General features: G+C 45.9%; 1 protein-coding gene across 1 annotated transcript in view; it reads right to left on the bottom strand.

Moving 5' to 3' along the window:
- Myo1e (myosin IE) overlaps positions 1 to 12,489 on the bottom strand; it is a 194,052-nt gene that overhangs the window by 58,893 nt on the left and 122,670 nt on the right. The window contains exons 8-10 of the mRNA XM_041679607.1: positions 11,176 to 11,310; positions 8,996 to 9,128; positions 1,518 to 1,714 (exon numbers count right to left, since the gene is read on the bottom strand). Coding sequence (XP_041535541.1) covers positions 1,518 to 1,714; positions 8,996 to 9,128; positions 11,176 to 11,310 — 465 coding nt within the window. The remainder of the gene's footprint in view (positions 1 to 1,517; positions 1,715 to 8,995; positions 9,129 to 11,175; positions 11,311 to 12,489) is intronic.

Here is a 12,489-nt window from a genome sequence, read left to right on the forward strand (position 1 = left end):
TTCCTATATCAACACCCAGGAGGTAGAGGCAGAAAGATCAGAAATTAAACGTCATCTTCAGCTATACATTGAGTTTGAAGCTAGCCTGGACTACATAAGACACTCTCTCAAGTCTGGCTGTGGCGGCACATGATTTAAAACTCAGCATTTAGGAGGCAGAGGCAGGCGAATCTCTGTGAGTTCAAGCCTAGGCTGGCCTATAAAGTGAGGACACTTAGGGCTACACAGAGAAAACCTGTCTTGAAAAACAAAAACAAACCAAACAAACAAAAAGGACACCATCTCAAAACAAAACAAAAAACAATCAAACAAAAAAACCTCTTTCAAGAGATAGATAGCCAAAACCTTTGATATTTACCCCTTGAAAGATACAGCCCAATTTCCATCCCAGGTGGACTACTCTTGGTGACTTGCTCAGAACAGACTGTGTCAAAGTGATAATAATTAAGTCTAACATCAAGACATAAAAAATTCAGGTGGGAGAAGAGCCATTATCAGGAACCTTCATCTGGTGATGGATGGAGATAGAGACAGAGACCTACACTGGAGCACTGGACTGAGCTCCCAAGGTTCCAATGAGGAACGGAAGGAGGGAGAAGATGAGCAAGGAAGTCAGGACCACGAGGGGTGCACCCACCCACTGAGACAGTGGGGCTGATCTATTGGGAGCTCACCAAGGCCAGCTGGACTGTGACTGAAAAAGCATGGGATAAAACCGGACTCTCTGAACATGGCGAACAATCAGGGCTGATGAGAAGCCAAGGACAATGGCACGGGGTTTTGATCCTACTTCATGTTCTGGCTTTGTGGGAGCCTAGCCAGTTTGGATGTTCACCTTCCTAGACATGGACGGAGGGGGGAGGACCTTGGACTTTCCACAGGGCAGGGAACCCTGACTGCTCTTTGGACTGGAGAGGGAGGGGGAGAGGAGTGGGGGGAGGGGGAGAAGGGTGGGAGGAGGGGGAGGGAAAGGGGGGCTGGGAGGAGGCGGAAACTTGTTTTTCTCCTTTTCTCAATAAAAAAAAATTCAGGTGGGTGGTGATGGTGCATGCCTTTAATCCCAGCACTTGGGAGGCAGAGACAGGTGAATCTTAGTTCAAGACCAGCCTGGTCTAGAAAGTGAGTTCCAGGACAGCTAGGACTGGTACACAGAGAAACCCTGTCTCGAAAATACAAAAACAAACAAAAAACCCAAAACAAACAAACAAACAAACAAACAAAAAACACCTCATGGCCTTTTGCTCACACTCCCTGTCTTAGATCACTGACTCAGGGGGAAAAGCAGCTGCCAGTTGTGAGGACACTGAGCTGCCCTAGGAAGAGGTCTGCACAGCTATGAACAGGAATATCTAGAAGTTCGATTCAGGATTCACCAGAAGCAGAGAGGATACACAGAGCAGAGGGGCACATGGTAACAATGCAGAGGAATGAGGCAAGCATGAGAACACACTCTCAGTCAATGCGTTCCTTATATCTAACACCTGAAGCTTTGCCCAGGCCCACCCATGCTTACTTACATCTACCAGGAAGTCAAAGACCCGTGCGTGCAGGGCCTTGGCGAGTGCATCCCTGGTGTAGCAGGCCTGCTCCACGTTGAGGGTCACGTGGATGGACTCCGACTTTCCTCCCCACTTACTATCCATCTGCCGGCTCGTTAGCTTCTCTTTTAACCGGTCTTGGTTTATACCCAGCAGATACGCAGGAAAAGCCAAAACTGCAGAATAGAAAACATGATCGTCTTTCAGAACTGCAGCCATTATTTCCCAAGCACAGGGAAGCCCTTGCGCATGTACGAGCAGATAATGGGCATCAAAGTAACTTCTAAAACTTCCGCTCTGTCAGGGAAGACTTATTATCAATGCCATGCACATTCTGTTTGTTTTCCCCAGTGGTTTTATTCTGTAAATCAATCCCTATGATTACTGAGACTTCCAATCACTCAAATCGAAAAAGGATGCAGGCCAATCCTCCCTCTCCCTCCGCTTCCTCCCCCCACCCCACTGAGATCACACCGAGATACTGAAAATGGACATTTCTCTGTGCTTAAGACAAAGACATCAACAGGAACTCAACCAACAAACATTTCTTTGGCTTTGATTAATGTTTTCTTCCTTTGGTGCAATGTTTTCATGGACTCATTTACAGAGAACTTGTAACAGCTTATTGTATCATGGACACAATAAGTCCAACAATCAATCCCCTACTGATCGAACACTTACATGGTGAGGGATTGCAAAAAGTAGATAATAAAGAGGAAAAGACAGTAAATAACTAATAAACCCTGAAGACAATTTAGAAATTTTATCAAATAAAGAATCCTCCTGGAAAGCAGAATGCATCGGAACAGACCATGCAATTCTAGAAGAATTTAGGACAGGAAGCTATTAACGCTTTCTGGGGTAATCAAGGAAGGGGCTTCATCTGGACTTGGTGAGCAAGGAAGAGTGGGATTTGTACAGATGTGGAGACGGAAATGATATATGCTAAGGGGAACAAGCTGGGGGGCAGAGGCATGGCTGGACTATGCTCTGTGTTGTGTAGATAAGTAACTGCTATAGCTGAAAGCTATGGTTAAGACTGGGATAGATTTCGATGCACTGGGGAAGGGTGTTCTGGGTTGGGGGTGCAGGAGGCAGAGGGGTCTCAGAAGGCCTGTGTGTATGTATTTCTGTGCTTGTGTGGGTGTTCACAAGAGACCAGAGGTCAATGACAGATGTCTTCCTTGGCCACTCTCCGCCTTATTTTTTGAGACCAGGTCTCTAACTGAACTTGGAGCTCGTTGATTTGACCATGCAGTTCACCAGCCACACCTAGGGATCCTCCTGCCATGGTTTCTCCAGTGCTGGGATGACGTGTACCTAAGCACAACTCCTGTAGATGGGTTCTGGGGATTGAAAGTAGGTTCTTGACTTGCATGGCAAGTACTTCACCAGCTGTGCCATTTCCCAACCCAGAAGGCTTCAATAGACATCACAGGAGAGTCCTCTGGGGTGGCATGTGAACAGAGGGACTGATTGGTGTCACAACATGCACTGAAGTATTTGGGGGTCTTCGAAGAGAAAACTGAAAGCTTCCATGGGTGTGGCAAGTTGTTTCATACTTGCCAAGAGAAAAGTTACCAGGACCAAGGGGATTCCCTTGATTTCTGGTTAGAATGTTCAAATCTGGATAAATGACACCATTCTTGGGCATGAAAGAGTACTCAGATTTCCTAAGACAATTGAAGGACTTTATAGATTGTAGATAGATTTTTTTTTCATTGGGACAGGTGGCTCCACAATAAACAACATGGGGACTTATTATTAATTATGAAAGCTTGGCCAATAGGTTAGGCTTGTTTCTAACTAGCTCTTACAACTTACAATAACTCATTTCTATTCATCTATGTGTTGCCACATGACTCATGGAATAGATATAAATGAAAAATCTGAGCTTGGATAGGATTCTCTCTCTCTCTCAGTATAAAATTTTGCTGATATAAAGAATGTGTTGAGATCTTATGGATAGTATCACCATTGTGGCATATACCAATCATCCCAACACTTAGGCAGCAGGATTACAAGTTCAAGGTCAACCTGGGCTAAACAGTGAGATTCCATCTCAAAAACAAACAAACAAACAAACAAACATATAATAACAAAACAAAATCCCTAAAGGACCCTTTTAAGAGTGGAAAGATTTCATCAGCCTCCCAATAAAGCCGGATCTCCTTAGATTGCACAGAGGGCATTGGGATTTGATGGATGGATGTTTCTCAGCATTAACTTCTAAAGAGTCAGTCAATAAACATGCCAATATCAGAACAATGTACTTCTCATCCATATGAGGATTTCACACAGGGATTTCAGCTTCCTCTCATAAAGAGCCTGAGGCATTGATTTTTATCAAAAATCTGTCTCTTAGAAGCTAATTCTTCCTTTGAACTGAGTGAGGTCAGAGGATATTCATGAGTCACACTGGATATGTAGTTGCAGAGACCAGGGAAACATTCACCAAGTTTCAGAGATAGATAAGCCATTCCCATCAGCATCAAGTAGAATATGACTTACTAGATGCCATGGGCCTTATCGTCAATGGTTTATAGAAGGGATGGGAAGACAGTTGAGATGGTAAAGTTCTTGCTGAGCAAGTGTGAAGACCTGAGTTCAATCCCAGAACCCACGTAGAAAAGCTAGATGTGGTGGTACACCTCTGTAATCCCAGCGCTGGGGTTCTCTGACTGACCAGCCTAGCCTAACTGGGGAGTCCCCGGTCCTAGTGAGAAGATGGATGGATCTTCAGGAACAACCCGAGGTGGGCCTCCAGCCTTCACATGTACACATGTGCACAGACGCACATACAGATACAGTAGCTGAGCACGGTAGCACACACTTGTAATTCCAGTCACTCAAGAGACTGAGGTGTGAGGTCTTCAAGGTCAGGTCAGGCTGCCTACTGAGATTCCATTAAGTTAAAGCACGTTCACCAGGGCTTCTCCTGCCAGGGAACTCCACAGTGAGCAAACAGCTTTATACAATGAATAGTCAGTTCAATGTGCCTGTTTTGTAAACATGGGATTCTCCTCAAGTCCGTAACCACGCCAAAAGTGGGGACCAATCGGGCTGTCTGCTAGATGCTTCATGCCATTATCTTTACGGTCTTAGCTAAGAAAACCAAACAAGGCTGAGATGAGACCCTCTGAGACAAAAAAGACAGGAGGGAGTGACCGGCCATGTGCTATTCTTCCGTGTCTTATAGCTCTGCAGAAGAGGGTGGATCTGAAAGGCTGCAGGCTCTTCAGAAACAAGGCATGGAGTGTGGCCAAGAGCCAGAGCCACAGGCTTAGCGAGAGAGCTCAGTAGACGAGGAGGAAGTACGACACTTGGTTTGGACAGAATCCATGCCGTGTTTTTCAAACACAAGGTTTTATGGGCTCGTATTTTCTTCTGTGGCTGCCCTGGTGCTGAAATTATAGTTTTGCTTAGCCCGGCTTCCTCCAGGCTGTGAATTTCCATGAGGGTGTGTGAGTGGGGCCGAGGTTGGGAAAGAACTTTAGCAGTGAGGCTCGGGGAAGGAGAGGCAAGAAGCAAGGATTAATCGTGAAAGGTTGGCGTAAGGCCTGTGGAGTTCTTCAGTCATCAGAACCAGGAAGAACCTGCTAGGAGAATATTTCAACACCTTAAGTTGATGAGGGAAGACTTAATGTGTAAGGGGAGGGTCAACCTAAGTTTCCTACTTAAATTTGAACTACAAGGAAGACAGAGAAGTCAAAAGGATGTAGCGAAATGAAATTTCTTCTTCATATGGTTAAAGGAAGTGGCAGGTTTAGGGAGCTTGCCATAGTAGGCACAAAGCCCCTGGTCCCACTCCCAGCATCACATAAGCCAGGTGTTGCAGTAATGTAGAAAAAACTCAAAATAATAAAACTGATGTTATACAGGATTTCCTTATGTATTTGCTTAGGGGGACTCTGAATCACACAAATGAAACTTAGCTAAAGGAGCGCTGCCTCCAAAATGCCCCAGAGATAAGTAGGCTACTAATTCGGCCTGGTAGAGATAGGGAAACTTAGGATAGAAGGGTGTAAATGTTTATTTATCAGGACTGACCAGCCATTAGGCTCCATTCCCACGACAAAGGAGACTTTCAACCAGTCAAGAGGCCCCGTTCCCACCCCCAAAGATGTACCATTCACGAGGGGCAGCACAGGGTGACAATTATCATTAAGTCTCGATCTGCCACTAAGTCCCCTGTCCTCTTATGAGGAAAAGCTTAATTCTGCCAGGTGCGCAAGATGACCCTGGGTAAAAACCACTCGAAAGAGAACAACACTGGTGTATTTAACATAACCCTGGCAGCATGCAATACCTCTGCTGCGTAAACCTCCTACCTGCCCAAACGGCCAGGCTTACAGTTTCCTGCCTCTGATTAAATGGTTGAAGTGTAACCGGGGCTGATCCGGAAAGAGATTTAAGGATGACAGCGTTTGTGGAATGCACGAGCCTAACACATCAGTAAAATCTCCCGTTCAGGAGTGACTGCTATGGCCGCTAGCCTCACTTGGCCAGGCACTTAAGTAAAGAGCGTCCCTTCATCTCTAAGTGTGTGGCGTGAGTTCTCACTGAGAAGGCTAGCTTTTCTCTAACAGGGATGCACACCTGCCACCTTGCCATCTGGGAAGCAGACACAAGAAGATCAGAAGTTCAGTGTCACCCTTGGCTACTGAGGGAGCCTGGGCTCCATGAGGAAGACCAAAATAAAGTAAATATGGTTTATTAGGCTTTGGTGGGGTTTCGAACCCATTTATCAGTGGGTGGGGCCGCCGCCGTCATATGTTCTTGAACTCAGTGGTTGTAAAGTAGTATTTTTTTCTTCAATAAAGTTCTTAAGTTAATTTAATATTTAATCACACTCAGGTAATATTTGATCCAAAGTACACGGTTTTACTTTCTTGATATGGAAAAGCACTCAAGCATCTCTGTTAAGGTTTGACTGGATTCTCAGCAACATACAGGAAATCCTACGCCCTCACCGGTCCAAGGTCCAATAGATGGTTAATTTGCGCCAGTTTGCAAGGGATTTTAGCCCTTTCCTTCACTAGGAAAGCTGATGTCTCTAATTATGAAAGGCATGGGTAGCTTTTATAAAGCTTCCCTTGATAAATTTACTCCAAAGATATACTGGAATAAATTTATAAGAATATTTATAAGAATAAATCTTACAGCAGTAAGATGGAATGAACCAAGGTTTGTTCTGTCTGCTTTTATCTCCTGCATGCCAGAATCACAGGGAAACTCCACCAAGCTGTGTTTATGGGTGTTGGGGCTCAAACCCAAGGTTTTATGAATGTCAGGTACCAATTGAGCTACACACCCCAGACATCATCTTAATACTTAGCAACAGATGGTGGTTAAACAACTCAAAGCATATCCAAGCAATACAAAGCTGTGCAGCTATAAAAGAGAAATGGACACAGAATCATCTCCCAGATACAGTGCTACCTGGACAAACACTTGCGGAACACAGTGATAGAAGTTCACATCACAGTCTGGAAACAAGAGAAAGATGTATGTATGGTCACTATGCAACTCCCGTCTCTGGAAACCCTGATGACCACCATAAGGGAGGCAGAGATGGGCAAAGGCATAAATAGGTACCCAGCTGACCATGCTACTATATGACCAACTGAAGAACCCAGAACCAGAAGAAGGAGTGGTGGTTAGGGCTGTGTACTTCTCTGTTAAACCGACCTGGCTCCTAGCTTAGCCTTCTCTGGCCTCCACTGTACCACCATCCCTCCTCAGGGAATTTCACCAACAGTTACCAGTTTCACCAGCCTTCCATATGTGCCAGGGAAGGCTGCTAGCCCTGGATGTCATCACTGAACAGTGAACTCCTTGTTGGTTGGAAGAACCAGGGACATGCTTGCTGGGTCAGGGTCAAACTGATACTCAAGTACAAAGAGGCAGTAAGGATTTTACTTCTCAGGGAGCCAGAGAATCCCAGTCTCCTTCCATGGACACCACCAGTGCAGCAGAACTGTGAAACTGACGTGGGTAGGTGTCGATGACCCTTCTGTACTCTTGGGTGCATTGGTTTCACATCAAGGGTAAAGTCCGGGGCGTCTACAGGCAGAGTCACCATTGTGATTAGGTCATATTCCTAGGCTTCATGCACACTCGGCATTTTTCCTGTTTCCTGGACACTCCCTTGTTAAATATATTTGTTTTTATCAGATAAAGATAGACATCGACATCAGACGTTAGCAGAACTTCCCTCTTTTATGAGAAAAAAATGAAAACATAAAAAAAGGATCCTTATTTGGAATGGAAATCTCCCTACTGCACTGTCAGCAATGAGTGGGATACTATTTATTACCAGGCATCTAAAATTATCCCCAAAGAATGCTGAGAAGGGGAGAAATGCCTTCCTGGGTGGCTGGGGTGGATGTGAGTTCTGAGAACGGCCTGGAGGACCACTGATGCCTGAGAGGCTGGGGTCATAAACCATAGGGTTTGTGGTAGATCACAGGCATAGGGGACCAGTAGAACTTACTGTAGGAAGGACCCTAGTTTCCTCTGAAAGAATAAAAATGACCATTCGGGTCTCAAGGCTAAGACAGACGTGGTCACCAGGAACATCAACCCAATGGTCAAAGTTCATTTCTCTTTGTCCAGAAATCTCATCTAAGTCAGATCCATGGGACAAACTACAAACCCATGAGCATCCTGTCCCTTGCCTGTCAGGACATCTAGGGACCTGCCCATCAATAAAGCCAGGTCCAGGAGGGGTTTTCACCAAGTGGCTCATCTGAGTCACTAAGCCAGTACTCCAATCATCAAAGCATGCTTCATCTTTGAGACTAGACCAGTGCAACGGCTCAGTGGGTTCTGATGCCCTGATTTCCATTCCCAGGACACACATGGTAGAAGGAGAGAACCAATTCCCAGATGCTGTCCTCTGACCTCTACATACATGCCATGGCATGTGTGTGTACCCCCAAACTAAAAAATAATAGTAAATGAGATGTTCATTATTATACCAGGTTTAGTTCAAGGTTGAATTCTGCCAGGCTTCTCCAAAGTTAATAATGAATAGAAATAATTTTCAAATTATCTGTGGTATAAGACGTGGAGGTAAGGGAGAGAAGAGGAATGGGGGGGGGTAGGAAAGAGGAAGAAGAGGGTAGAGAAAACCACATAGGAGAGGAGTAAGGAGAGAGGAGAGGAAGAGGAAATGGGGGGATAGAGAGAGGAAAAGAGATGAGACAACACAGGGGTGAGGAGGGGAGGGGAGGGAAGGGGAGAGGAGGGGAGAATGGGTGCATTAAAGAGATCTAGTCTCTCCTGAGGACACATGACTTCTCATTTCTAACCAATGCACCTCATTAGCAATCTAGGCCAAGTCAAGGGGTAGGTCATCAGAGACTGGAGGTCACCCCTCCCTCCCTCCCTCCCTCCCTCCCTCCCTCCCTCCCTCTTTCCCCTCCCTTCACAGCACCGGCAGAGCTACGCACATTCTTCGCTCTCCACCGCGGCATAGTTGCCCACTTCTTTGAAGCTGATGTTTCCCAAGTGGAGAATTCCAGCCACAATCTGCAACACCAGCGTCTGCTCCTCTGAGAAGATCCCAATCACATTCATGGCGTGCTGGAAGACAGAGAGAGGGGTTAGCCAGACAGCCTGGCTGCTGACCGTGTGAGCAGGTGACAAACACGGCATGGAGCGACTTGTACAGTGAGTGTGTAGCTTCGCCTGAGATGATGGGAACTCTCCATCAATGTGATCTGTAACCTGCGTACTTGCTCATCTTTTTTTTGTGTGTGTGCACAAGTGTACACACTCATGTGTGTGCACAAGCGTGTGTATGTGGAGGTCAGAGGTTGATGTAAGGTGTGCCTTTGTCATTTGATTTCCACGTTTAGTTGTTTGAGACATGATATCCCATTAACTTGGACTTCACTGATTTGGCTAGACTAGATAATCAACAAGACCCAGGAATCCTCCTGGCTTTGCCTCCCCAGGGCTGGGATTACAGTGTATGCTGCCAAGCCCTGCTGCTGCTACAGTTACTGCTTCTCCTCCTCCTCCTCTTCCTTATGGGTTCTGGGAATCGAACTCGGGCCTCAGGCAATTTGTGACAAGCAATTTGGCAAACAATTTGCTTACCGAGTCACCATATCCCTAGACTTCATGTGTTATCAGAAGTCCTGCTGGAAGGGCAAGTCTGTCTTTAAATACAATGAACTCTCTAGGAAAACCTTAGACCCTAGAGGATCTCCAAGAAGAGAGAGTCTGGGTACAAGCTTCCAGGTCTGCCCTGTCCCAAGTGAGTTCTGGCTGCCAACCCTCTTCAAGGGTATTACTTTCCCATATCCAACCACCCCAAGATGTCTTCCCCTTTGTGGAGAGGGAGGCAGAAAGATTTTATTAGCAAAAACATCTTTTAAAATCTCTAGAACTACAGACCACTAAAAGCCAAGTTTCTGAGTCCATTAAATTAAAGTAGCAGAGTCTTGGATTTCTGTAACTTAAGACAACTTTTCCCAAGGACAGTGTTGAGCCCTTCGCCCACTGCTTTTCCCTCGTGTCTTGAAGGCTGTGGCTGGGCAGTCTTGGGACCTGTCACTTCTGAGCCAACTCTCCTCCCACTGACTCTCCGCTGCTCATTCTGGGTCCCCCTTTAGTTCTCAGTAGACAAACAGGCCTGAGCTTGCTGTTGACTCAAGAACAACATCCTGCAGTCCTCGAAGGATGAGAGGGTAACAGGCCTACCTCCAGAAAGGTTTAGACTACATGATTCAGGTCAGTTTCAGGCAGGTCACAAAACCTTGAAATTCTAGTAACCCAGACAGTGACATGTGTTTGATGTGAGCAGCCCAGAGCACATTACAATATTGTCCTTTGACCACGAAACTCAGAGGTAACAAAAAGTCATTGGAAACAGAAAAACAAGATCAAGAGGATGAAACAAACAAAACTTAAGTGTTTTAAATTTTTTGTTTGCTTATTTGTTTGTTTTTCAAAACAGGGTCTCGGTCTCACTATGTAGCTCTGGCTGTCCTGGAACTCGCTCTGTAGACTCGGCTGGTCTTGCGCTTACCAAGATCCACCTGCCTCTGCCTCCTGAGTACTGGGATTAAAGGTGTGTGCCACTATGTGTGTCTGTGTGAGTGTGTATGCTATATGTGTGCAGGTACCCACAGATGCCAGAAGAATGTATTAGATCCTCTGGAACTGAATTTCTAGGCAGGTGTGAGCTGCCAGGTGTAGCTGCTGGAAACTGAACATGGATCCCCTGCAAGAACAGCAAGCACTCTTCTCCAGGCCCTAAAATTTTCTATCTTCAATGAAGATCACAAAGTGGCTTGTGGCCTTCCTAAGGAACAGCTATCCATGTATTTATTGACTGCTCAGCAAACTAGCAGGCTAAACTCACCCCCACAACTATCTCGGTCTGTTTATCAGAACACTGTTGCAGGAGGGTAATGATGCATTTGCTTTTTACTCATTTCAAACCATCGTGTGGCAACTGGGCGCATGGCTCTCCAAGGTGCTGAACCCGGGTTTTCCGTAGTGCTCACAGTGACTGCGGGGGCAGGTCGTACTGTCTGCTTCATTGACCTTTCCTGCCCTCCGCCTCAGTTGACACTCAGGCAGGAGAGCGGAGACTGCCCTGCCCGGTACCCGCACTTACCAGGGTTTCCTGGAACTCCCGTTTGTCGTCGATGTCATCGACCTTGTAGGACCCTGAGAGGCTCAGGTAGTAATAGTAGTCCATGCTGGTGATGCCGAGGCTTTGCTTCTGCTCTGCAGAGGCGCCCTCGATGAGCTGCCGTAAGAATACACAGGACGTGTCAGGACATGGCCCACAAACACCCACAATCACCTTGGGGTTTCAGGACCACCATCCCTGAGCCCAGGCGGGGGTCAGGGGTTCTAGCCTGCAGAATCTGAGGGAGTTTATAAATATCATTTGGGGTTGCAGTTGTATAAGCCCCAGATTGGTCTACAAGCTGCAGTTTTTGTTGTTTTACGGTATATGGATGCTGCCTGCATGGATGCAGTGCCCATGGAGGCCAGAAGAGGGCATCAGATCCTCTGGAACTGAGTCAGAAATGGCTGTGAGTACCAGGTAGGTTCTGGGAACTGAACCTAGTCCTCTGAAAGATCACTCTTAAGTACCTAGCCATCTCCCCAGCCCAACTTCCAGTTTTTAACTCTGATAAACCTGAGAGAACTCAGGCTTTCTTCATGTCTATAAAGAACTGTATGCTGTACTAGTGGCCCCATGGAAAAGTAGGATACAAAGTAGACCATAGCCTCTGAATTTCTACCCAACTTAGTTTTTCTACACTTCTTGCCCCAGGATGTATATTTGTAAATGGAGGTCTTGCCCTGTGATGTATATTTGTAAATGGAGGCTTCTTGTTCGTTTCCTGGATATCCAGACCTGAGTAATCACACAGAACTATATTAATTACAACACTGTTTGGCCAATAGCTCTTATATCTTAAATTAACCCATTTCTATTATTCTGCATATTACCACAGGCTGTGGTTTATCAGTGTTGGCATGTAATTCCCTTGGCAGCTACATGGTGTCTCCCTGACTCTGCCTACTCTTTCTCTATATCTCTGTTCGGATTTCCCATGTGGCTTTACTCTAAGCCATTGGCTAGAACAGCTTTATTCATCGACCAATTAAAAAAGCAACACATATACAGAAGGACATTCCATGTCATATATTTTAGAATGGCTATGGGTTATTTCTCTGCATTCTGAAACCTCCTGGTCTACTGAGTTCCTCTGTTTGCTTCATGCTTATGGTTCAAGATGGGAGTTCTTTGCTTCCTATTCTTGCCATCACGCCTGCTGCCTGTTGCCATGCTGGTCCCAGCATGGCCTCCTACCCTCTGAATTGTAAGCCCAAATAAACTCTTTCTTCCATAAGTTGCCTTGGTCGTGGTGTATATCACAGCAACAACAAAGTGACTAAGACAACCACTGTC

Source organism: Microtus oregoni, unplaced genomic scaffold (assembly GCF_018167655.1).
Source record: "Microtus oregoni isolate MIOR12 unplaced genomic scaffold, Mior012 000032F_ref0000030, whole genome shotgun sequence".
NCBI lineage: Eukaryota > Metazoa > Chordata > Mammalia > Rodentia > Cricetidae > Microtus > Microtus oregoni.